At 43.0% G+C, this 26444-nt stretch overlaps 2 protein-coding genes across 13 annotated transcripts in view; both read right to left on the bottom strand.

The window, feature by feature from the left end:
• The window catches only part of KIF1B (kinesin family member 1B), a 78872-nt gene extending 72124 nt beyond the window's left edge, over nucleotides 1-6748 (bottom strand). For 2 of the 9 annotated variants that reach the window (XM_084220238.1, XM_084220240.1), the window contains exons 1-2: nucleotides 6386-6748; nucleotides 1210-1390 (exon numbers count right to left, since the gene is read on the bottom strand). In XM_084220238.1, the coding sequence (XP_084076364.1) occupies nucleotides 1210-1315 (106 nt within the window). In that variant the 5' untranslated portion in view covers nucleotides 1316-1390; nucleotides 6386-6748. The remainder of the gene's footprint in view (nucleotides 1-1209; nucleotides 1391-6385) is intronic. The other 7 variants (XM_084220236.1, XM_084220241.1, XM_084220239.1 and 4 more) reach the window with 6 other exon arrangements.
• Nucleotides 6749-10551: 3803 nt separating this feature from the next.
• UBE4B (ubiquitination factor E4B) overlaps nucleotides 10552-26444 on the bottom strand; it is a 33398-nt gene continuing 17505 nt past the window's right edge. For all 4 annotated transcript variants that reach the window (XM_084220336.1, XM_084220337.1, XM_084220339.1 and 1 more), the window contains 18 exons: nucleotides 25656-25739; nucleotides 24034-24090; nucleotides 23649-23765; nucleotides 23442-23540; nucleotides 22899-23012; nucleotides 22212-22410; nucleotides 21860-21998; nucleotides 19722-19821; nucleotides 18913-19040; nucleotides 18457-18555; nucleotides 17840-18075; nucleotides 16998-17124; nucleotides 16560-16704; nucleotides 15344-15478; nucleotides 14782-14973; nucleotides 12731-12905; nucleotides 12152-12298; nucleotides 10552-11832 (listed from right to left, as the gene is read on the bottom strand). In XM_084220336.1, coding sequence (XP_084076462.1) covers nucleotides 11774-11832; nucleotides 12152-12298; nucleotides 12731-12905; nucleotides 14782-14973; nucleotides 15344-15478; nucleotides 16560-16704; nucleotides 16998-17124; nucleotides 17840-18075; nucleotides 18457-18555; nucleotides 18913-19040; nucleotides 19722-19821; nucleotides 21860-21998; nucleotides 22212-22410; nucleotides 22899-23012; nucleotides 23442-23540; nucleotides 23649-23765; nucleotides 24034-24090; nucleotides 25656-25739 — 2352 coding nt within the window. In that variant the 3' untranslated portion in view covers nucleotides 10552-11773. The remainder of the gene's footprint in view (nucleotides 11833-12151; nucleotides 12299-12730; nucleotides 12906-14781; nucleotides 14974-15343; nucleotides 15479-16559; nucleotides 16705-16997; nucleotides 17125-17839; nucleotides 18076-18456; nucleotides 18556-18912; nucleotides 19041-19721; nucleotides 19822-21859; nucleotides 21999-22211; nucleotides 22411-22898; nucleotides 23013-23441; nucleotides 23541-23648; nucleotides 23766-24033; nucleotides 24091-25655; nucleotides 25740-26444) is intronic.

The following is a 26444-nucleotide window of genomic DNA, read 5'->3' as shown; positions in this document are numbered from 1 at the left end:
ATGATGGGATACAAGCACCTGTTCTACATGAGATGACTTCAAACCCCTCCCACCCCTACCTTAAATGGAAATTTTGAAATCCAATCACAAAAAAGCTTCTTTGGGTAGTATTGCACATGCAGTCTAAAGATAAGAACTTTCTGCTCTAAAAAACAAGCTCTCTTCTCTATCACACCTCTCTTCCAATGAAACCATAAACACTATATAATTTAAGTGACCATAACCACAATTTATATTCCATTGCAGAAGCACAAGCAGGCTGACGTACAACCTTGGCTAAAAAAAAAGGGAGAGGCCTGTATGAAACCTCCTTTGTGTTAAGAGGCATGAGTAAACACTCAAGTAATCAGACAGCGAAATAACTCAGAGCTCTTGGAGTGCTGCTTTCTTCAGCTGCAGACAAGATGGCTCTACTTGATTACCTAACAATGAAAAACTGCCCCAAGAAGAGCAGTTTATAGGCAGAGCTGTCGGTCTGCAGATGAGGAGTGACACTCCCTCAAATGCTGTCAATACTGCCTTGACCTCAAGTATGAAAAACAACCAACCCAACAACCAAAAAAGGTGTGCCCACACACAGTTTCCCACAGAACAGTGTTCTCCAAATTACACTCACAACAATTACATAGGAAGCTTAACACTTCTAATTGGTTAGAAAAGAAGATGATTTTACGTAGTCTGTTATTTTGCTGTCATTTAGACATCTGCTCTGAAAGCATAAAACTTGATACCCTTTTCATCTCAGCTTTCTCACCCAAATTATGTTCTTAATGAAAAGCACATACTGCAGAACAAGCAAACAAGACCTAAAGCACCAGATCCAAGCAGGACTTATACCCCCATAGTTATCATGTGGTGGTGTGCAAAGTATCCCTCTACCTGTCTACCCACATGATATTCCCAAATACTGAAGTTCACAAAAAGGTTTTCACTTTGTTACTCCAATCCTTCTGTAGAATTTTCAGCTCAGCAGAAGCAAACACCATGCACAACTCCATAAAAATCAAGATACTTGTGATTTAGACTTTATAGCCACATTCAGAGATAATCTAGTTTGTAATGACAGCCTCAGAAAAGCAGAATTTTAAAAGATTAATTATAGATGATACAATGTATACAGTTCTCAGTCTGACAGAAGAAAATATTTAAGTCGAATATTTAAGTTTGGGAACAGAGAAAGACTCCCACAAAAGATTAAAACAGACTTACTGGTTGAATTGCCTTGCATCTGGATGATACATTTGGACTCCTTGCTGGTTTCTCGGGAGTTGAAAGGCCGGACCCGAACAGCCACCTTCACTGAAGCCCCTGACATCCTGGCTGCTGGTAGTACACTCAAGGAATTGAAAGTGATCAAGAGCCTTTCAAGTTATCCGTCTGTTGGTGTTTTCTAAGGAGAAAACAACATTTAGTTATTTACAGCATTGTGTTCAAGATGTTGATAAAATTAGCAAGGTTCAAAGTTACTTCATAAATGCAATTTCTGCTTTCCAGATCACCCTCCCTTACCCCCAAAAGTTGTGTCACTTCAAAGCCAGAACTGGAAATACACTTATCAGTACCTGTTCACTGTCTCCCTAGTCAAAAGCTTCTGTCATCTGAAGCAGTTCTTTTGAAGTGTACAAATATTTGGTTTTCATACAATTTCATACATTTCTTTTCTGGAAGAAAACCAATACTTGGTTTTCTTCCAGAAAGTAAGGATGCCAATACCAAAATAAATATCTGGTTACAACATGTGTTAGGCTTAACCTAACAAAGATAATTTTAGCAGTAAAGACACGGCTACTTAAATTTCATCATGAGGCAATGACCATATACCCCATACCCAGGCTCTCACACTGCCAATCCTTGCTGCCACAATGCTTTAGCAATAATATCAAAACTAACTCAAGTGTCATGGGCCACAGCACACTGACTTTCAATACCTATGACTCCAGAGAAAAGGGTGTACCCTTAAAGAACTCCTTGCAGTCCTGGGAAAGTCCTCTTCTGGAAGGAAATAACAACTCATCAACTACTTGTATATCTACTGATTAAAGGATACCCTGTAAGGAAGAGGAGGAATCAAGAATTGTTGCCTTCAGGGTAAATATTACTATCTATGTTCAGGCAAATGTCCACCATTAAATTCAAAATACTTGTTCAAATCCTACCACACCTAAATGATGGAGCACTTTTGTTGCAGGGAACTATCCGTGACACCCACTATCCAAACTTCAAGGCATGCCTGAGACAGCGTTGGAATGTAGGTTTACAAAAGGTTGGTTTGTTTGTATTGGTGTCAACCAGCCTTTTCCATTAGAGAAAGGTTTTCAGTTGGCCCACTACTGAGAAGTCCAGCTACCTGCCACAGTACACGGTCAGTACTGAAGTCTAACAGCCTCAAAAAGCAACAAGATTCAAAGAGTAAGTCCTATTAAAAAGCTTCTACCCTTGGCTAGGAAAGCTTCCATGGCCCAGATATACAGAACCTGGATGACTACAGTGAGAAAACATTATTTATGTTTGATTTATTCTTATATCCTAAATATCTGCTATGGTCACTGCTGAAGAGAGGATTCAGAGCTGGACTGATCCTTGGTCTGACTCAATGCAGGCATTTCTATCTGGAACCTGACTTACCCTGGGCAGAACTCAACTCTGCTCAACGATGCTCCCAGGAATCCTGACATCTTCTCTGGTTATCAACACAACACGTATCTGGTGAAATGCTCTTTTCAGGGTGATCACAGAAGTACAAAAATTTCTAGCAGGTCTAAAGCAGAAGCATTTCAGCTCTAAAGTACATTCCATACCTGGTAAAAGTACTTATACGTGCTTAATTCAACTTATGACACATTTTCCCACAGTACAAGAAGTCTTTAATAAAACTGCAATACTTCATTAATGCCATCACATGGTGAAGGCAGAAATTAAATTACTCCCCCAAGTAGAAGCAATTTAAAGTATTCCTTATTTTCAAAGGTACCTGAGGTATCTCATCAGACTAGAAGAATGTCTTTAGGAGCAAGCCAACTGAATCTCAATGTCACTGGTACAGCAAACTGGTTGAACAATGATTATGACACAGCCACACCACCAGCTTGGGGTTAGTATGGAATTTTAAAAAGCTTCACTAAAATCCTGAACACAGAACAGAGCAGAAAAGTATGCGAATGAATTCACGTCATGTTCTGGGGCGTTGCGCAGACTGCTTCTCTCCCTCTTGCTCAGAGGCACCTACTTTTGTGTGGAACAAAGTATCAAACACAGAGCTTCATTATCAACTTCTGCCCCCAGAATCCACCCTGCGGGTTTCGGCTCTCCCTCCCTAACAGGCAGGCCCCTTGCACCATTCCCGGAGCCCTTACAGCACAGCCAAGTGACAAGACTAATCCCAACACAACCCACAGCTATTATTCAACTGACCCTGAGCACTGCTGTTAGAAACAGCAATGTCACTGGACATGGCCACACAGCGCCCTGTTTACAAAACACTATTTAATAATCTGCCAGGTGCAAAATGTCCAATTTTTGTCAAGTTCACAGTGACACTGTTTACTTTGTCCAGTGTGTTCTTAATATTGTTTATGAAATGTAGGGGTCTTGTCTTCCCTTCTTAATGTGGAGTCCCACAAAGAATTTTTTTCTGATGCTTTAATAAAAACCTCTCAGAACACTGCATTAATTTCTGCAGATATATCTGGGAAGCTGACAGAGACTGGGATGAAAGGATTATCAACTAATATATATATTTATACATATATGTGTATATATATATATATATATATATATATATATATATATATATATGTTCAGAGACTCCACATGCACTAGCTAAATGACAGACTTGTTTGAAACACAGCTGTGAAGAGATTCACGAAGAACAGATCACAAAATCACCTGCAACATGAAAATTTACCCGCCGGACTTCTGCAGTTTCCAATTTTTCCCAACCCTAACTTTTGTGCTGACGGAAAATTAAATGTGGTATAATTTTAATCTCTTTTGTTCTCAACTCTGCTGTTTTTCATAGCTGAAGTAAGCAAAACACCTACTCGTATTTGCACATGGATTTCAGATGCTTTAAATATCAATTCACTATGTAAGATTTAATTTTCATTAGTAAGAAAATTGACCAAAACCAAGATAATTTGCCAAGCTTTCCATACATTTAAGCTGTTGGGGTTTTGAGGGGTTTTTCCACTCACCAGTCATCTTAACTGGTCATAACAATTTATAAAGGTAGCATTGCCCTCATCACATAGAATGCTAAAATAAGGCAAAATGAGCCCCAAGTTACACAGCATCACAGATAATAAACTGCAACTGGTTTTTCAGGGCTCACATTTACCAGTAGTACCACTTCCCACTACAAAATGCTGACTACAGAGTGGAAACGTAACTTGAAAAGAGAAAACCAAAATATGCAATACAGTTTGTAGTACAGATTTAGAAGAACAATATTCTTAAAAGACAACTTTTTTTTAATGTTCATCATAGGCTTAGAAGGCTGCCATCCATGATAGAATGAATCATCTCCCTAATGTCTTGGAGGAATCTACTAGTTGTGTCTCTTTTAATGTTCAGTCTGCATGAATCCAGTTATGAACCAAGAAGGGAACTATGTGTGTCTCTCTGAGGTGATCTACCACTGGCTCCAAAACAGGTGGTAGATGACATTTGAGTTGTTTAGTAATCTCCATCAGCAAAAAGCAAATTCTACATCCTAGTTTTACACCTATTTGAAACTGAAGACACCCACCCTGTAAGTCCTACAGTAATGTTTTAATATTAAAATGTGTCAATAAAAGAAATAATCTAAATATCTTGTCTGTTTACTGGTATTCAAGCTGACAAACCCAATTGTGTTGATGAATCACCCTTCACAGGCTCAACTAGACCTGGGCTTTCACAAAAATATCTGAATAAACATTAAGACTTGAATACTTGGATGTATTTGAAAGTTCTGGCAAACCAGTTTTTATGCAATGTCAAAATACAAACACATTGCTATTTATTTAAGTAAAGATAAAATCAGAGCAGGGATTTAGATTCAAATTATTATTTAGACATGCAGAGAAGTCTGCAACAAGCTTGAAGTGGTTACAAAACAATGTTCAAAATCTGTATCTCTGCATTCAACCAAAAATAACAAACCACCCAAAGCTACCACATATCACAAATAAAGAAGAATCACTTTTTATTTAAGAGATCCAGTCATATACCAGATAACTGTGTAATATCTGCATATCACAGAATGTGCTAACTTTGAAACAAAAAAAAAAATAGCTTGCAACTTAATCAGTGCAAGAGCTCCAAAGAAATAAAACAAGGACAGAGATTAGCACACGGAAAGTTGGCAAAACAGCTGTTTGGGGCAGCAGGCGTATCTGAACAAGGGGCCCCAGCAGAGCCAATTTTAGGTGCCGCATGAAGCTCGGGCGGTGCTGACAGTGTGATCCCTCAGCTGAACTCACACACACGCTCTGCTATATCTGGACCAGGTGGAGATGCCAGATCGAACAGTGCCGCAGAACTTGGCGAGGCACTGAAACCTGATCACATGCACACATGGCTATTTACCAACACTGGATTGTGCAACAGCAAAAAGAACTGGGCTAAGAAGGAGCTGGAAGCGAAGAGAAATATCGTTTAGAATTTAGAATTTGGTATGAACGTATTTACATTGCGGGAAGCAGACATAAATTCATCATCTGCTTCTGGCGGATTCTCCAGCGCGGGCGCAGCCCCCATTGCGGCGACGGCCCCGGCGCCGGGCCCGCTCCGCCGCCCCCCGCCCGGGCACAGGCACTGCCGCCTCATCCTGCCAACATGGCTGCCCGCGCCGCGCCGCGCCGCGCCGGACCGGGCCGGGCCGGGCCCAGCCCGCCCGGAGCCCTCTGCCGCACTCCGCACCGCCTCCCGGACCGCCGCTGCCGCCTCCGCCCCATCCGAGCCGCAAAGGGGAACAGGGCGGCGGAACGCGGCACGGCGGGCGGCATCCAGCCGATGAGAAAGCCGGGGAGCGGCCGCCCGAGGAAAGAGGAAGGAGGGAAAGGAAGGGAAGGAAGAAAGGGAAGGGAATGGAGGGAGGGAAGCGTCCCGGGGGACGAGGAGATGGCATCGGGCAGATGGCAAGGCCAAGCGGGGCCCCACGCCCTTGCGCCGCTGCCCTGACAGCTCCGGAGTATCCAGTGCTATGCATGCATGCGTCCATCCATCCGTCCGTCCGTCCGTCCATCCATCCATCTCCCCCCGCTCCTGGCCTCAGCCCTCCGCGGGGCCCCTCAGATGCGCACGGCGGCATCGCCGCCTCCCCCTCCGCATTACGGCATCAGCCCCCCACCCCCGCCCCGCTCCGGCCCTCGCCAGCGGAGCCCCCTCAGCGCGGCCCCCTCACCTGGCGCGGGCTGTCCGCGAGACGCGGGCGGTGCGGCGTCAGCAGCCGGCGGGGCAGCGCAGCGACAAAAACCCGGCCATCCCCATCGCCGCCTCCACCGAGGCCTGCAGACCTCCCCGCTGCCGGGAACGGAGCGGGAAGGGCGAGGGAGGGAGCGGAGGGAGGGGAGAAGGGGAGGGAGGAGAGCGAGGCCGGCCGGGAGGAACGGGCGCCGCGCTCGCCCCAGCGCCGCTCCCGCACTGCCGGAGAGCGGGGGGAGCGCCCGCCCCGCGGGGGGAGCGCCCCGCTCGGCCAATCGCCGCGCGCTGCCCCGCCCCTTCGGCACAGACCGCCAATGGCGCTCCGCGGAGCCCGCGCGTGCCCGCCCCCGCCCTGTCAATCACAGCCCGGCGCCGCCGGCGCCGCCTGGCGGTGCCGGGCCGCAGCGGCACCGCCCTCCGAACATACCCCTCCACCGCGCAGCGGGGGCGCGGGGAGGCGGCCCCTCACCAGCTGCAGCCAATCAGAACCCGCGATGCAAATCACGTCTGCGCCCTCGGAGCCTATCGGGAGCGGGGGCCGCAGCACCGCCCGCCGCACTGTGTCCGTGCGCGCCCCCGGCCGTGAGGGGCGGCGGGTCCAGAGCGCGGGGTGTGCGGGAAACGGGATGAAATCGGCTGGGACACCGCGGGGTGTGCGGGAAACGGGCTGAAATCGCCTGGGACACCGCGGGGTGTGCGGGAAACGGGATGAAATCGGCTGGGACACCGCGGGGTGTGCGGGAAACGGGCTGAAATCGGCTGGGACACCGCGGGGTGTGCGGGAAAAGAGCTAAAATCGGCCGGGACACCGCGGGGTGTGCGGGAAAACGGGCTAAAATCGGCTGGGACACCGCGGGGTGTGCGGGAAACGGGCTAAAATCGGCCGGGACACCGCGGGGTGTGCGGGAAAACGGGCTGAAATCGGCCGGGACACCGCGGGCGCGCTCTCGCTGTGGGAACGGGGTGTCTGAGGTAGCGAATTCCCCAGCTGCCGAGTCCCTGTGATTCAGTGGGATTTGCATCCTAAACTGGGCCTAAGGGCGATAGCTCAGAGCGGTGGGATTAGTAATCCTTCCTCCCTCCCTTCAAAACGTTTCTTGAGCAGCCCGAGTCATATTTTTAGACCTCATCATGTATTTTTAGGCAAATGATTAAATTTAGTCAATGATTCTGTATTAACTCTCTTGCTTTCAATAATTTCATGCATATTCTCATGGGAATTTTTTTTTTTTTTGGTGGCAATAATTCAGCTTTAACTTCCTCCTTATCATTAGTAATTTGGGAATTCCTGCTGTTAGAAACTGGTTCTTGTTTAAGCTTATAAGCACCTTAAAGTCACTTTACATGAAATGCATTCATTACATATGTTTCACACATCATCATATACAAATTGGATTTAAGATGTTGTGAACATTCAGGACCTGAGATTTCCCGTTTCAGAACAAGGTTTATTTCTGTTCACAGCCTCCTGGCTAGTAGCTATGTTAACCTCAGCTGTGTCCCTTCTGTTCCCCTTAAGGATCAGATCTTTGGTAGAAGGAGTTATTTTTTACTTTGGTGAAAAGTGACTGTTTCCCCTGGCCAGTCTCATCTGCAGTTATGGCAATAGATGCGGAAGCCCAACAATACATGGCTGAGCAGGAGGCTCAGGGAAATATTGCCACAGAAACAGCAAATCAAAAATAGGTGGCTTTCCTGTGTCCTAGAAAATACCATTATTTGAACTTGGAATACTTCCTATTGATGGGACAAATGATTTAATGGTGGTTTTAGGGTGGGGTAACTGTGCTAACTCCTGCCCTAGATCTATGGAGAATTAGGTCAGCCATTCTCTGAGAATGAAAAGGGCAAGAACACCTCAAAAGAAAAAAAAGTCAAGCCAGTTTCAAAATCTGCTGCAAACTGCCCAGACAGTGGGTGCATGCTGTAACCCCATGGCAATAGACACTGTGATTAATTTGATTTCAGCACAGTTTGTGCAGTGTCCCTGGGAACAGCAGCTCCTGCCCCAGCCCGATGCCCAAGTTTGGGGAGTGCTCACCCGGAGCGTGAACGCCGCCCTGGGACACAGAGCCCTGAAACAATCGGCTACAAACAGCCAGAGCCACGTCCCACGATGGAAAACAGGGCAATGAATCCAGCAATTCCTGGCATTTCTTGGGGCAGAGGAAATGGGCTGCTCCAGGGGCTGAGGGGCAGCCCTGAAGCGGGGAGGCCTGTTCGAAAGGCAGGGCGCAGGGGCACGGTGACACTGCTGCAGTGCTCCCGACTGCCATCCTGCTATTAACAGCTCAGCTGCCCTCGCTGCCAGCAGGGGAGAGCTGACAGAGATGTAAATTGGGCCGTTACAGAAGTATAAATTGTGATACAATAGAATTCAATTGTCCTGAATTGTATTGCTACAGCATCAGCGTTTGCCCCAGGAACTGCTCTAGTTTCTGGTGTAGAGCTGGAGGACAAGGACAGAGCAGTGGTCCATGATAAATTCCAAGGAAAGCTGGCTTTGTAACAGCAGCATGAGTTAACCATTGCTGGGGCAAACCATTCCCAGCTCACACGTTTACATTCTGCACACACATGGACGTGTCAAATGTAAACCCCTCCACTGATAGTTTATAAACTCTATTGCAGTGAGGTTACAGTGGGATTGAAAAAGGTAAATGACATTAGCGAGGGGAAGGCAAATCACCAAAAACTGCAGGTAGCATTTAATTAACTGAACTAAGAACTGTCACACAACCCATACGCTTTTGTGGGAAACTGATTTTTAATCCAGCTTCAGCTTTGTTTTTGAGTCACTCAAATGTCCACTACCCACTGAAAGACATGGGTTTGATTCACTTTTTTGGCCAGACACGATAGAATGGCACTTCAGCAGCTTGTATTAAAATACATTTCATTATTCTGCTCACAAATGCAGAATTTGGGAGCACACTTGTCTGAGCTCACACCTTTGAAACACTTGATACTAGTTGCCCAGATAAAATTGTTTTGGCCACTTACGTCAAGCCTTTGTGTCTTGTGCAGTATCTGCATTGATATGTTTTCAAATGATAGATGTATGCTATAATTAGACAAAACATTTCAGTAATGCACTTTGCTATTTATATTCCTCAGGTCAGAGTCTGACACAATAGCAGAATAAATACAAATTCAGATTCTGAAGGGCATTATGTTGATTAAAACATCCAACACCAAATGTAAATATTTCTATTTCCTCCTGGCAAAACCCAAAACTATAAAATTTTCCTTTTATAATCTATCAATAGAAGCAATTATGATACTGACTTGCAGAAAAGAACCCATAATGTGAAGCCATAGTTTAATCATCCTCCAGTAAAAACACATACTCACTACTGAACAGTTGTCCTTCAAAAAAAAAACTATAAACTCTGGGATGTTCTGAGAGATTTCATGCAAAAATCCTCAATAATGAGGGGACAGTTGAAAATGTAAGAGTTTTTCTTTATATAGAAATAAATTACCTCTTCACTAAAGAAGAAAACACATAGCTCAGCACAACCTGTAACACATCAGAATCTCTGCTGGGTCTGGCTGCTTGGCTGGGAGCCTGCAGGTGAAAGCAGAGCAGGCTTTGATCTATGACTTACTGAAGAGGAAAGAAGAGGGGGATTTGAATTTGTGGAAGCAGTGAAGGTTATAACTATAAAACCAAGAAACAAGCTTCTCTGTTGCAGCAGTCAACACAGACAGAAGCTTTGGAATCTTTTCCCATCCTTGCAGAGAAGAAATAGAAATTCACGCTCTAAGAGGAAGCACCACTAAAAACCCACAAACAAAAAATACAGCCCACAACTGTACCTTCACATTTTATAATTTAGAGTTACTTGCACACTTAAAAGGTCAGTGCTGGATTCTGTACAAACTCACCAAAATTCACGCTGGAGCTGTCACCAACTGTCACGGAGCTATGAAGAGGTGCTCAGTGGCACCTGCTTGGGAACATTCTTGAGTTTAAAGGATTACTGATATCTGTGTGCACAGAAATTTTCCACATAATTTACTAAGTTATCTACAGGTCCTAAAAAACTATCAGCAAACCTGAACAAAGACACCCAATCACTTGTAATTTTTATATTTTCACTGACACTCTTACAAGAAGGACCACGGAAACATTCTGTGCGAGTGTGTATCATTTATTGTAGTTCAAGAGAGTCAGGAATTGAACAGAAGACATGGCAAAAAACAAAAGAAAAACAACCTTTTTTTTTTCCAACTTAATTTTAAAACACTGTGGTTTCAAATCCTTTTTAAAAAGGAAATTCAAGTATCATATGCAGGGGGCAGTAATATAAAAATGTTTGTGAATTTTATTTATTTTTTTAAAAACGTAATTCTACATTTCCTGCACCCTTTCTGCTTTGGTAAGGCCAAGCCATGGATACAAATTGGTACGCAACATAAAAAATGACCCCTGCCCCAAACTGCAGCCTCCAAGGATAAAAGTATCTGCTCTCAGCGGACAAGCTCCAATGGCTCAGAACTGTCAGTTAGCATTGATCTGCAGCATTGAAAGAATGTATTTTTTTTTTTTAAGTCACTGAAATCCTGGTATTCCCAAGCATCTCATTCATGGCAGCTGTTTTAACATATTTCTATCTCAAGGCTTTTCACAAGTACCAGAGCATCTTGATCAACATAAAGGAAAGGGACATCTCAAGGAAAGGAAATTAAAATCCACGTGTGAAGTCTTCGCTTTTTTGAAATTATCCTCGTTTCTAACACCAATTGAAAACGAAATAGGCAAATATGTGTAATATAAAAATACGATCCCAAGATGAACACTTTGTTGCAGGCACAGTTATCGCACAAAATATGTTCTTTTAAGGGCAGGGGAATGATTTTGATTTTCACAGGGTTTGTATTTTTTTGCATTACAGAAGAAAAAGACAGCAGTGCAGGTTTGACGGGTGGAACAGAAAGAAAGGAAGGGAAAGAGAAAAAAGTTACTTTAGCAGCAAAATGTCCAAGGTTCTAACCACATCAAATTAACGGATATCTGGCGGTAAAAAACAAGGTTGAAGGGATGCTGCCCTGATCCATTCGTCTTTGCTAAAATAATTCAGCTGTAAAAACTCCAAAATGTGACATATTGGAGGACAGTTTTGTAACATAAGTAACTTCCTAGCTTGTCCTCCATGTTATTGACCATCGTTATCACTTAAATATATGTACAAGAATTAAGCTGCTTTTCTCCTCATCCACATGCTCCTGTGGTCACTACTGCAAGTCAGTGCCGTGGGCGTGCCAATCCATCAAGAGCTCCCAGGTGTGTCTGCTCCACTCCTGCCCGAACAGCCCACACCCTGCTCTGCCCATTGGTGGTGGCGTGCACTGCAAGGGAATTTTAATGGTCATTCTGCTTGTCTCTCATCCAGGCTTGGATTTGCTCTTTAAGTTCTGGCACTAGTAAGGCAAAAAAAAAAAAAAAAAAAAAAGAAGAAAAGAACAATTAAATTACTTGGTATTAGCACTATAAGAAAGTCCCTCATGACCAACAGCCATTTCCCATTTATACACCATAATGTTTTTCAGACCAGTAGTTAAAAAAGCAAGGATGTGAGGGCTTTTTCCCCCCAGAAAAAGGGAAAGCAGAGGGAATGAACTTCTCTGTGCAAGTTGAAATGAAAGAACTGTTACCTCTAGTGAGGTGCTATGAAAGAACAGACCTGCCCACAGGTAGCTGCCCCCAGCCCACACACCAGGTCCAGCTGTCCCACGGTACCTGGTTCCAGCATATTCTCCGTCAGCGTCTGACGGTTGAAAGGGTCAGTGGAGGAGTTCAGCAGGTGCCTCAGGATGATTGACCTGTCCATGATCGTTCCTGAGGGCAGCCTCACGGGGTCGGTCATCAGAGTGTCCATCAGGGGATCTGAGGGCACAAGGGTCTCCTCATCAAAGGGAGTTAACAGCTACAAACGTTATCTGCCCATCAACCCGCAGTGCAAAACCAGTGCTCAGGGCCCCAGGACACTGAAGTTACAGAAAATGGTTAAATGGACATAAATCTTCATAGCACTTCCCCTTTTCTGACCTAAGCTTTCCCTACTGTCACCCTATTTTCAGCTGGGCGGGGGGTGCTCTTTTCAAGTACATGTTAGCAAAGCATGGCAAGGACTGGACAGTACAATCCCAGGGAAAACTAAAAGAACTCTTAGCTCTTTGTTTACTTAACTACATCATTAAAATACAGCAAGATGCAAGGCTTCATAAAAAAGCTATAGTTTCTATTAACACATGGAAGCAATGCAACAAAGGAAATCCCTCTCTCCTAGACAGGCAGGGTTTAGAAGACTCCACTTGCCTCTGAATTCATCCGGAGCATCGCTGTAATCGATCTCTGCACGGGCGTTCTTGGCAACAATTTCCTCCACTTTCTCTGCCAGCAGTTTGAATTTCTCTATTGCTATGGTAGACTTGATTCCAGCCTTCCTCATCTTGGAGATAACCTCCTCAAAGAGCTCTTTACTGTAGGACCTCTACAGGCAAAGCATAAAAAGATAACTTTGCTGTGTCGTAGTGTCCTTACATGCCATAAAATAGTAAAGATACTTAATGCATTTTTAAAATGGCAGAAGGAAGGATCAATGAAACCTCAACCTTACATCAAAGCAAACTATGTAGGTATCATTCATCTAGCACCAAAATGTCAACACTGGGGTAGACTTACAATTTTTTTTACCAGTCATCACCACTGCAGAACTATTATGGACCAAAAAAAAAAAAAAAAAAAGGCAACATCACCTAAAGAATATGAGGAAGATGCTCAGAGAGGCTGACTGTAACTATTAGAACTCTTTTGAGACAAAACATCTGTCTAGCCGTTCTCCTGTCTGTATTCTTGTTCTCACAAATCCTGGCTGATAATACAGCATAAGATGAACTTCTTACCTTCTCTGATAATATGCAAGGCAGTACTGGGAAAGGAGTGATTCTTTCTCCTAATCCAAACAAGAACAAACAAACCCCACCCCCCACTACGATGTTGCAAAAATAGTAAGACAGCTCAGAGAGAGTGAATGCTGGAAATTTGCCACCCAATGCAGCAGGACTATCCAGAGAGACCAAATGCAAGTGAAGCAAGCATTACTTTCACATGAAAAAGAAAGATGGAGAAGGACTTTTGTAGCTGTCTGTGCTCTACAGAGACACCATTTTCTTTCAAGTTCACAATGTCATGTTTTGACATAATCCTTTTAATACAAAGTGTTATGTACTTTACAGTACAAGGTTGAATGATATGACAAAACAAAACCCACTAAGTCTCACAGATTTCTATTTCCCTTAGGATTTTTAAAGTGTTCAACACAGCCCCACTTCTTCCATCTGCAGCACCCTGCAGCAAGCAGCGCCACTCAGCAGGCAGGACACACAGTGCCCACCCGAACGCCTTCCTTGTGCTCAGAGGGAACGGAACGATGGCAGCGTGCCCAGGGCTCTATAAACGTTTGCAGATTCCCTCTCCTGCGTGCTGGGATTTGCAAATGGGACATCTCTCAAAATGCTTTAGAGAGATCCCACCATGATCAAGCAACTTTTTGTTTGTTTTGTTTTCTCTCCCAATACCAGTAGCCATTAACCAACCACACGTTTCCTTGGTGTTTCTTTCCTGTCACTGGCAGTTTCCAAGTGACTGGTCACTCCCCCCCCTCCTTTTTAATGAAGGACCCCTTTGTTAATTAAGCTTATTTCCATTCTCACACCCGCATGATTTTTTCTTTTCAATCCCTATGTCAATCTGTGCATTTGCTGTAGCTGGCACGGATACATGATGGAAAACAGTCTCATATATACTGAACAGCATAAAAATATTCATTATACACATGCAAACACATAAGGTCTGTTTCAGATGTGTTACTGGTATTATCTGCAATTATCAGAACTTAACTACAGAAAAACAATCTTGAGCTACCCCAATACTGCTGCTTCACTAGACATGCAAAGAGCTTCTCGTGCTGTAAGCTAGCTTCCACTAGAATCTCAAGTAGCTGCTGTGAACATTTCTTGCCCTCTATACTTTGAAAAGTTTGTATTACAAGACACAGGCCTGGACAAATGTGACTCAGTAGTTTGACAACTTTACAAGAACACAGAGCTGCAATAGCTTATCTTGCTCCCAGTATTACCATGAGTTCAAGGGTGTTGTTAATTGTCTCATACATGCTGTGCTTTGTCAGCTTATTACAGAGCCATTTAATAAAGTGATTTCAGAGGGAATACAATTTGGAAACTGTTAACTAGTGAATGAACTGGCTGGCAGCACACAAGCAAGATGAAACGCTTCCAGAATGTTCGGCAAAGTCCTGTTTGTCCACAGAGCTTTTTGCCTTTCTCCTTAATCCTTCTGGAGCTCACCTGATCATCAGCAATTGCCTTAGCAAAGCGAGCACAATCCAGCTGCAGATAAATGTCAGTCAGTTGGTCCAACAGCTTCTTTGGTTCAAACCCGTATTTCTCTGGGTTTTCAACTTTCAGGTCACGGCACTTGGGGCCACAGAGTTGCTGTAAGTTAAAGTTCAACATAGCAGCCAGTCGTGGTCCAAGTTCCTATGAAAGTGAAGTAAAACACAGATCACAGTGTGAAGGCAGTGATAAGGTTATCACTAGAGCTGCACACAGCAAGATCAGGAGTTATTAACTAATAAAATTTTCATTTGGTAGGCTCGCAGGAAGTGCCTGTTCTTTATGCACGTTCGCCATTAAAAATGTCATGCAAACAGTTTCTGTCTGGAAGGATCACACCATCTCAGTGACTCAGGTAATGCTCTCAACATCAAATAACATCAACAGCAATTAGATTTTAATGAGGTGGAGAAAGGGGAGGAGAATGAAGACTAAGTGCTACCAAACATTTCCAGATTATTATCCAGAGATGTTAGAGAAGCAGGGAATCAACTTAAATCTGAGCAGGACTTACAGGTCTGAGAAAAGGTTTTTGGACCTGCTTGGTAAGGATATGGAACATATCAACAGTTTCTGTTGCCAGGGCAAGATATGAACGGGACACGCGCTCATCCTGAGCCAGCTGCGACTGCCGGGCCTGCTGCTGATCCTGCAAAATAAACACAGCGTGCTTACAAGTCCATGGAATCTCCTACATTCATCAAAACCTTACAGCCACAATGCTAAGGGCATCTAGACAAAAGGAAGACAGTTATTCAAATACAGATGTGGGACATCGTTTAGTCTGAGGTACAGCTGCTCACTCCTATTACCTAGTACTAATGTCTGCATCCATTTTCCAGAATTCTGCAACGCTAAAGAATGAATGCAAACAGCATAACAGGCCCCTGTGGTTATTGAGTTTGTTTACATCCTCTAACTGCTTGTCACAGCTGCAGAACTGGGTTATGCTTCCCTTCCATCCAAATGCCAGTACTTCAAAACCAGCTTGGGATCTGAGAGTCAAATGAAGCTCTGTCTAATTCTCTCTAATTTATGCATGATTATAAATAATAAACACTCCCCAGTGGAACAATCTGTAGATGATGTACCAGCTCATTTTGTGACTACAGTAATGGCTTTACCTTGCTAGGAAGGCAGAGACAGGAAGAAAGGCTTCAGAAGAGCAAACCAGAATATGTTTAACAAACAAGATTTTTACAGCTTTCCCTTTCGTACTTTTTCTTTTTTTAAATCAATAACCTTAAAATAAAAATACCTGACATTGGTGGGTCAATACACACAATTACTGTTTAATCAGGCCAAGCTCTGAGGTACAGGACTATAACTGTCTGCATCAAATCTACCAAGGACCAATGCATTAACAGAGTAAAAGCTTCTATTCCTTGAAGTCAATTCCACTGGCGAGCATCTTCCCAAACCTCCTTCAGGAAGGCTAAAGTCTCGGTTTCTCCACTTAGAATTAAGTGCACAGTAATTTGAAACTTCATACTATTTCTACTTCACACCACTCTCTTTGCCAGCCACAATGTAACTAGGCAGAATTATGGGTTTTTTGCAGAATGTCATCCAGAGTGACCGTGGCCATACTGGCAGCAAGAAAAAGCATTGAGAACTGCTCCTCATAAGCAGCTCTTTGGTGCTGCCCCTTATGAAAAAGTTTTTTTAACGGTCTTGTATTGAAGAATTAAAAATAAGTAAAGGGCACTTTGAAAAACGGCTCTGTTCACCCTGGGCAGCAGGTCCCATTGCTCTTTATTCTTCATCTCCTCTTGCACTTCATGGATACGTTTTAGGGACTCCAGACTCTCATCCAGCAAGAAAGTTGTGTCATTTATCAGCATGTTGATGTAGCGAACAAACTGCTTCCCAGAGCTGAAAACATCGAAACACAGGTATCACAGCAGAGCAGGTGGGTGTGCAGAGCAGACTGCAAGCCCAGCAACACTCCTGCACTGTATATTTCCAACAACGATCCCATTCCCCAAGCCAAGCTGATTGTGGCGTCCAGAGCTCAGTTTAGAAACACTCCAATTCTACTGGAAGGGGTTGCCAGGTAAGATACAAGGGAAAGCAGGATCACCCAGTCCCAACGGCAGTGACCTCCTCAGGCCCCTGCCTGAGCAGCCTGCACGGCAGGAAGCTGTCTCACACAACCTCTTACTCACTTGAACTCTTCCATAAATGTACCATGGTGAGCTATATTCTGCCAGAGGCTTTTGAAAATGGTGCTGATGTGGTAGCGGATTGTAAACTTGTCATAGAACTCGCTAGTGGCTCCGGTATGTTCCACATCTGGAAAAGAGAACACACCCCAAAACTTTCCCACCAGGATTCACTGGCAACACACCTCTTCCTACTGCCTCCAATGTGATGAGCTTCAAACATGAACAGATGAAATTCAATTCCCATTCAGAGGTCTCCATCTTAATTCCCATTAGAAGAAGCAGCACTATCCTATCCATTTTCTAATCTAGACCCAACCTCATTTTGGAAGAAAAACCCCCAGAAACCAAAACATTCTGCTCTATTCAACTCTGCTCTTCATCCCACAGTCTAAAATCTCACTAAGAAAACTCTGGGTACCCTACAAAAGTACTTGTTTTTGTTATGGGTGCAAAAACTCTTCTAAAACATCCAAATCTACAGAACTAGCAAAACTACAACGAGGAGTTTTAAAATCCAAATATTCCTTCAGAAGCAAAGCAAAGAAAAAGCTTTAATTTTGGAATCTAAAGACCACAAAAGCAATTGTCACATCAATTCACGCTGCTGGACTTGTCAGTGCACAACAGCTTGTGACAGTACTGGAATTCTCAAGGTTCCATCTAGTGCTATTTCCCCCAATTTCTGAGCATACAGCCTCATCTTCACAAGACTCAAGATCGGGGGTTTTTGGGGTTTTTTGTTTTGGTTTGTTTGGGTTTTTTTAAACAGTTACAACAGCTAACAGAGCCTTCGGGCTTAGAATACTATTGTGCACTCAGTGAGCTACAGACAAAGCACTTACCTGTGTAAAACTTCATCAAGGAGGGGACTAACAATTTAGTGGAGAGAGGGTGATTTTCAATCATTTCAAAGAACTTCTGAGTGCGGGGCTGAACAGCTGGATTTGTCATGAACATCACTTCCACCAGCTTGGCTACTAAATAAGGATTTCGGATGTAGTTCTGGTTGCACAGCATCACAACAAGGAACATCACTATGTCCTGAGTACAGGGCTCATACAGCACCTGAGGAGCATATCTGCAAACAGGAAAACTAAATTTAAAACCCCAGCCATAATGTTCTACTTCTAAGATATGGCTTTAAAAAAATATTATTCTAGTGATGATTTAACATATCACAAGATCAAAAGGTCCCACTGAAAACCATGAAGAAAATTCCTGGGGAGAGAACCAAAAAATTTTCAACTTTCTTTCAAGAAAAATCTAGTTTAGAAGGGACTGTGGAGCCATCTATGCTGCAGCTATGCTGCCATGCCATAACCTTATGGCTGCTGTTAACAACCAGAACATTAACTGCAGATAATTAGAAAACTACTTTTGCCCCCTCAATTTATGCATGTGCCACCTGCTAAAGGGACAAGTGGTAGTACAAGTTTCCTTCAAATATAACTTTACTTACTGTACAATAAAAAATAAAAATTCAGCAACATCTTCCACGTAAAACTCTGGCAATGATGCAAATACTTTCGGAACCTCAGGAGTTAAAGGCAATTTTATGCTGTAAAACAGGAGACAACAAACAGGACAGTAAACCAGCAGGGTTAAGCAGAAAGTGTCGTGTGCTCTCTTATGGAATCCTTCCATGGGAGCCCTTTATAAGAATCGGAGCGTGACTTTTCAGAACTCCATGCCAGTACTTCAAGGGTACAAAACGCACCTGAGGGGGCCCCCCAAACCCAAGTGAACATTAAACTCTGAATAACAGAAATATTCCATGCAAGGATGCATGTTACCAACCCATAACAATGCAGACATTGTAAGTAAAACTAATTCTAGAACTGCTAAATTCAGTGAGCAATCCAACAGGATCTGAACTATCTTTGATCCAATTTACACAGATAAACCTGATACTCACTTGGGATAGGCAGGGTCAAGAATGCGAAGCATCAGCTGAATCACCATGCCATAGAAATTCAGGCATCTCCTGAGGAAGTTTTCATCCAGCAAACCAGCATCTGCACAAGCCTTACACCTCACCAGTTTCTGCAGAACATGCACACAAAAATTAATCCAGGGCAAGAGAGCATAAAGGAATGCGAAGCCTCTTCAAGATAATCAGTATATCTGTGAATCACGACAATTATATAGTGGTCTCTTCTTACAATACAGAAAATAGGGCACATAAGCCCCAACACAGCAAGTAAAATACAATTTAGAGTTGCAGGGACAGATGTGCCTTTCACAAGCTTTATCAGAACAACGAAAGAAATACCAAATGTATCAAAGTGGGAAAATGTGTGATTAAAGCCATTTTGGTGCTACAGCTCAAAAAATTTGCGCCAATTTCTTTGAGGAAGATCTAAGCAGAACAGGCCTACAAAAAACAGAGCAACCCAGCTTACTCATCTTTGTAGGAATTCTGTGTGAGATCAGTGACTTGAGAGTTCCTACTTGTGCATGGACTGTGCACACACATCTACTCCTGAACAAAGCCCAGACCCTTTGCTTGGTCTCTCCCCAATTAAAATACACAGAATTTTCTTATTGGTGTTACTTTGAATCTTAAATTCACCATTCTGTCATGACCACCATCCAGTGCAGCACTCCCAGGGGTCAGAGGTTCAAACCCACCTTCCAAGAGAAGCTGTACAGAAACATTGGGACACAAAGCCAACACACACTGGCCACAGAAGTGTTTGGCTGAGAACTGAATCACTTACAAACCTTGAGCTGCGTCTTGCACCGTTTCAGCATCTCTCGATGCCTGGTGGCCAGAGGAGAATCCTTCCACTGACTTTCATTGTTTTTCAAATCTTCAACAGTCCTGAAAACCAGATGCAGGAACTGGTTATCATGACAGAGGGGAAATGTGCTGCCAGCACAAGGCATTTCACTGACTTATCTGCTAAAAACCAAGGAAATACAGAGAGGTGGGGGAAAAAAGCTGATCATTTTCATAGAAATTATCTATCATCATAGCAAGAGAAATAAAATAAATAGAAATAAAATAAAAGTTGCTTCTGTAAATGCAGACTGAGCATCTGCACAGCTAGAACTCAGAGGCACCACGTACACTAGCTCAAACACCCATGAAAATTAAACCATAACACAAGGAAAAGATGGTTCCGTTAATGAGACAAAGTTCATTCATCTTCCGGTACCATAAAGGACACTGGAAGACAAAATCAGCTAAGGAAGAAGGAGGTGCCCAGCAGAAAGTCTTGTTAGAAACAAGAAAGTTGCAGGTCTATATCCTGTGTATCTCCCCCCTTTCTACTACTGCAAATGATTTCTTTGAGTTTTGTTGTACACTTCTCATGCTCGACTCCCAAGAAAACTCAGGCTTGTAGAGGAGTTCAGTATGTAAACAGTCCATATTCTCCCCGTCGGTGTAAGGACCAGAAGGCCAAGGGGGTTGATATTCCTCCCTTTCCTTACCCATTTTTTATGCTACTCCACAGAAAAGTGAACTTAAATGTACATTACACACACCATTTGCATTTTAAAAAATCTATGTATTCACATATCTTAATCCTTTTCAGGAAGTGCAGCTGATTAGAATAAAACTCATACACTGAACTGCACGAATACAGTCCCTTTTCATCCCTTCCCTAAACACAAATTCTCTTCCACATTAATCTCTGCCTACAGCAGACAAATATCCAGTGTAATTTCTTTACTAACAAGATCTAAAGACGTTTCCAGTGTTGCAAGCAGCTATGCAATTCATGGAAAAGGCTGAAGCCTGAGCTCCTATTGCTGTCAGGAAAGCCAAGAGCTCTTCCCTCTGCACCATTGGATGGGGACTGCTGCATCAGCAACTCCTGTGAAACAATTCTAAATAAGGAAAAAGCAGCAATTTTCAAGCCAACATATGGCTTTTTTACAAGTAATCCACAGGCTGTTTATAGGAAAATAGTTTTTCCTTTAACATATACTGACTCTTCCTGCTTCCCAGGTTCTTGGCCTGCATATGCTTTAAAAATGAAATCATTTCAAATGCAGTCCAAAAATCCTGTCATGAACTCATGGCATTACTGCCAAGGAACATTTACCAAACTGCAATGAGTGCAATTATAAACAATGGAAAATACTGATGATACAAAAATCTGTTCTAATTTTAACAGAGTATTCTTCAAGGTTTAGCAACTGTAAAAGTATATTTGAGTTCATGCCAAGAGAAATGGAAAACAGGAATATCTTCATGTTAACACCATAATGTATTTATCATTTTTAAAACAGTAAACCATGTGCTGAATTACATGTAGAGAACAATATTAAGAGTTCACTGCTGAAGGCTTCTTTCCCCCTGTCCTGAGGGTATGACAAATTCTCCTGTCTCAGAAGTTGAGGGGAAAAAGCTAAATATCTTCTGGGATGTTCAAAACAGCTCAGGCACAACTCACAATGTCTCACAAATCACAAGTCACCTGCACAATGACCTGATTATCAGACAGGGAACCTGACACACACTCCTCCAGCTCTGCCAGAGAGCCTGAGGCATTGATGCCCACACCCTGCCAACCACACCACAGATTAGTTATAATGAACAGTTAAGTAGTGTCATGAATCCTAAAATGTTCTGAAGAGAGTTATCTTTTAAATAGAATGGTCTCACCAACTTGAGCTGCCTCATGTAACCAATGCCCTCCATCTCACGATTATCTGAATTCCTGACTCAAGCAGGAATTCCCTCAGCGCACCCCAAAATCCCCAAGGGCCAAAAGCAGCAGAGTACCAGAAAGCTGAGGGGGTCTGCACTCAGCAGCAGTTTCACCTCGATTGTTACTGCAATTTCCTGTCGTTTATCAGATTCCTGCCCTGGTGGGAGCGCCCTGAGCCCGCCCCAGCCCGGTGCCCACCTGTTGAGCTCCCTGATGGCCCGCAGTCTGCGGATGTACCGACGGCAGCTGGGCAGGATGGACAGGTGGTGGGCGTGCAGGGTGAGGAAGAAACATTCCGTTGGGAATTTCGGCTCAGAAAACAGAGATGGATCCCTGTCTGAAAAACAAAAACAGTACAGGAGAACAAATTAAAAAATTAACTGCCTTGTCTAGGGCGAGACCTCAAATGCAACTTTCTTTAAAACGAGGTAAAGCAGACAGCATCAAGGGATTTAGGAAAAGGGGATTCTTCGCTGAAATCAAGTACTTCCATGTACCCCCATATCAGAAGGCACAGTAATGCTTAACGTATCTCAGTAAGAGTACTAACAAAGTTCAGCAATCCAGGCTGCAACCTCCTCCATTGTTGCTTTCACTCTTGTCTCATCTGTGGGAAGCTCGATTCGACACCTGGGATGGAATATGTACATGGGATCAACCGTTTCCAGCTTTATCTTCGTACTCAGTTGCTGCAGTACCCAGAGGAAGTTGAGCATGAAGCCATCTGTGGACACCAACCGATCATCTGTCTGTGGGGTGAGAAAGCAAAGGGCTGAGGACATGAGCTGAGAAGCACAGGGGGATACACAATGCCCCAATCCCATCCCTGTGGTTTCACTGGAGCCAGGCCATTCCGTATCTGCACTGCTCCTTTTACAGACACCATACAAAGCCCAGCACTTTACCAGCTGGGAAAGCAGCGTGGTAAACACAGTCAATTGGAACGATGCCCTCAGAAATGGGGCAGGGCAAGTACAAAGCTTTGAACATGTACTACAGAAGCCCTGTTAATGAAGTGGCATCTCAGTTCTAAGAGAGGAAACAAACTGTTAGAATAGGTAAAGCAGATTAATTTCAGGAATGGAAAATGTATTGAAACAAAGAAGACAGGGCTGTTTGCCTGTGGGAGCAGGCACTCAGAATTCTTTTGTCCTCCATTCCAGACCACCACTGCATGAGCCATCTAGTGCTATTTGTGGCTGGATGAATCACAAGAAGAGCATTTCCCTCTATTTACCTGCATTTGGGCCTTTTTCATGTTGGCATTGACCACAGCTGCCATGTAGCTGAGAGCTGCCTCCCGGGTGTCCCCGTTCAGCAGGATACTGTGCAGGATCTTGAACAGCTCTTGCTGCAATTGCAAACAAACACCTCTCAGCATCACAGTCCTGCTTGCTGTTTGTTTGTATTTTTATGTTATACAAAATTCAGTAAAACTTCGGTTACAGTCTTATCACCACCATATGTTAGTCATGACAGTAGTTAAACCAAAGATGTAAATACAAAAGTAGTGCAAAACACTACTAACACTGTATATACTTACTCAACCTTTAACATGATCTGTAACTCATGACTAAGTGATCTGATATTTTCTGAACTGTCATACAGCCTTAGAGAAATATTCCTAGCACTCTAATTTTTTCCCCAATTCATTTCAGCCATGTCCTGAAAGGTCTGTGGTTTAAGACAGAAGCTAGTTTTTTTAGATTATATTCTTCATCTATGTCAAGACCAAAAAACCCATATATTATGCTTTTTTTTAAGGAATGAGAATACTTACCCTTGCTAATTCCAAGTAATGTTGCAAAGACTGGCTAACAACCCGGGTGTTCTCAAGAGTAATGGCAGGCCCTGAGAAGTACTTTTCAACTACTTTGTTCTGAAAGTAAGATGAATATTGGTAAATGTATTGAAATGTTCTAGGGAAGTAAAAAACCCCTCACAGCAAAAAAACCCCATCACGTCAACATCCTTCTGTGACACTTACATCATCTTCAGCAAAGACAGACAGACTGAAGAAGGCTCCAAGGTAGGAAAGTCTTTGCAGTTCTCTTCCTGCACCTGGGCTTAAAGATTTAGGCAACCACAAGGGCAAAGAGACAACCTAAAAATAGGAGAAACAGCAAGTTCTTCAAAGCTGCCGTGTCAGCCATCCTGCTTTGTCACCTTCCAGTGTCTGCCACGTACCCTCCAACCTCCAACACTCAGTCACTCCCTCCACCAGCTTAATTTAAACTATTGTTTTGCATGAGAGGCTCCAGTAGCTCTTGCTTAGAGTTCCGGAGGGCATTATCAACAGAGATTGCCCAATACCACCAAAAAAAGTGAAATGGTTCTTTTAACTAGAAAAAACTCAAACTGGAGACACTCACCAAACTGCACATGGGGTGCGTTTTCCCAAACTTGATTTCACAAAGTTCACATAGTGCCTATAAAGAAATCCCAGTAAAAATTACTTTTTTGAGTAATTCTTAAGTTGTCTGCAACAAACAAGCTTACTATGACAGACTGCTGAAAGAGCAGAACCTTTCTCACTTGACCAGTGGAAAAGCTTCACAATCACAGTGAAGATGTCCAAAGAGAACTAAAGCACACCCCGCTCCCATTTTAGCTTTTACATCTGCTCCAAGTTGTCTCAAAAGAGCCAACATGTCTCACAGGATAACAAATTATTGCACTAATTTCAAAGATTAGCTGTGCAAAGTGTTGTTTGCTCAGAACATGACAATGCCTGTGCTGGACTCCTGACCTGCCCCATTAAAACCAGTAACAATAATAAATAGAGCAATTGTTTAATCCATACACCAAGGCCTTTGTCTTCTGAATCAGAGTGGAAAAACGTCAAATGAACACAGAACCCAGGAACAAAGAATCCTATCCAAGATCTCCAGCTCACTTTCAACTGCAGCACAGAAAGAAGCAAGCAGTCATAACAGAGATTTCTGGAAACACACAGATACTGCTGGCTGTCCCACTTGTCCTGTGTTACATGTTCTCAGTCCTCAACTGCACTACAGTGAGTGACTACTATTCCATCCTTTTGTTGCACACTGTGCCAACTAGAGATACGGAAAACAGAGACTCATTTTCAAGTAGTCCTTCTTTGGAGACAACAGTCAAATCTGTAGCAGTTCACAGACTGGGAGGATAACAAAAAAGCAGGAAAACACAAAACCAGAAAAATTAATGTTTTTGGCCAAGTACCAGAGTTACTCAATCAGTTTGATTTGCAGCACCCCAGTCCAGCTGAGTTCCATAAGTACAAATTAAACCTGAGATGCAACAGCATTTTTTGGCATCAAACACTGAAGATCCTAAAAGGATCTGAAGGTGTTAAGTTGACAATGCTCAATTTACCAAGAATCCAACTTGCTCCTTGGTGGCCAAACACACATTGCAAAAGACTGGTTTGTTTTGTCAATAAAAGCAGTAGGAGGGAAGCAGACCTAGGACTAAAGTAGGAATTTAAAAAAGACTAAAAATAACCCCCTCAGCTTTTCAGCCAGGGAATATTAAGATATTTTTCTCAGCAGATCAACTCCAATTCAAATAATTTGGGCTTTAATGCAACCTATTTGAATTTCCTCACATACAGAAGTTGAGTCTAAACATAGAGTGGTATGGATATTGGGTGTTATTTCCCAGACTTAAATTGAGAGAAATTTATTGGGATTTTATAACCCTCCACAGTATTATGGTTGTGCATGATGACATCCATACGTTTGATAATTTTATACAAAGCAATACACACAAACAATTGAGTAGTCCACTCTACAAGCAGTCTTCATTAAACTTAGTACATTATTGGCCTCACACTCTACTGAATTTTTAATGTTCTTTACACATCTTATGCCCCATTAATCTTCTGACAGACTTTTAATAGCGATCCACTAACCAAAAAGAATCCCCAAAATGTTGAAGTGTTATCTTGCTTAGAATCTGCATGCTATCAGTGGACATAAAGAAACTGCTTCTAGAAATGGACAGTCCTTACCATAAGGGGATATTTAAAATTGTCACTATCAAGGGAGCACTCTTTGGAAGCCACAGCCAGGCCTTGTAAGATGGGAATAAAGATCTGTAAAAACACAAATAAATTACTGAAGAACAGGAAGCAATCAAATTACTCTATTGCCACATAAAGCATGAAATGCCTGTTTATTCTTCAAATAGTGCAACTTACACAAAACAAAACCTAAGTTTGTTTTTTTTTTAAATTTGTATCAGTTAAGTCTGAAGGCTTTAGAGAGTATTCAAAGCTAAAACCCAACTTGTTTGCTGTAGTCTAAGCAATGGGGTGTTGCTCCACTGAGTTCTCTGCATCTTCTCTGCAAGCAAGTTCTCTGTCTGTTGTAGGCACAAATGAGAGCACGGGTTCTGTACAGGTGTCCAACAACCTACTGCCCAAATGGGGAATAATTTATTTGTCTGTACACTTGGGGCAATAATACAGCTCTAATTTTGCATGATGTGCAAGTTGGTAAAGATAATAAGCAGCAGTCAAGGGTTGTTAGGAAAGAGGAAGTGACTTGACAGGAACTTATTAATCAGAAGTAATTATACCCATATAGTAAGTCCCAATGACACTGTTCTGACAACTACACCCTCACAAAATAAACCCACAGTCATTTTGCAACAACAACAACAGGAGTCCCACTGAATTTAAAGCATATTGTGTTGCTCCTGTGAAGAGACAAAACAATGTTATTAAAACATTCCAGGAAAGCACTATACAGATGGCCATGTGCTTCAGCTCCAGGAATGCTTCCCTTCTCCAGGACAG

This window comes from Fringilla coelebs (assembly GCF_963513975.1).
Source record: "Fringilla coelebs genome assembly, chromosome: 22".
Lineage (NCBI taxonomy): Eukaryota > Metazoa > Chordata > Aves > Passeriformes > Fringillidae > Fringilla > Fringilla coelebs.
This window is presented reverse-complemented; position numbering and strand designations above follow the sequence as displayed.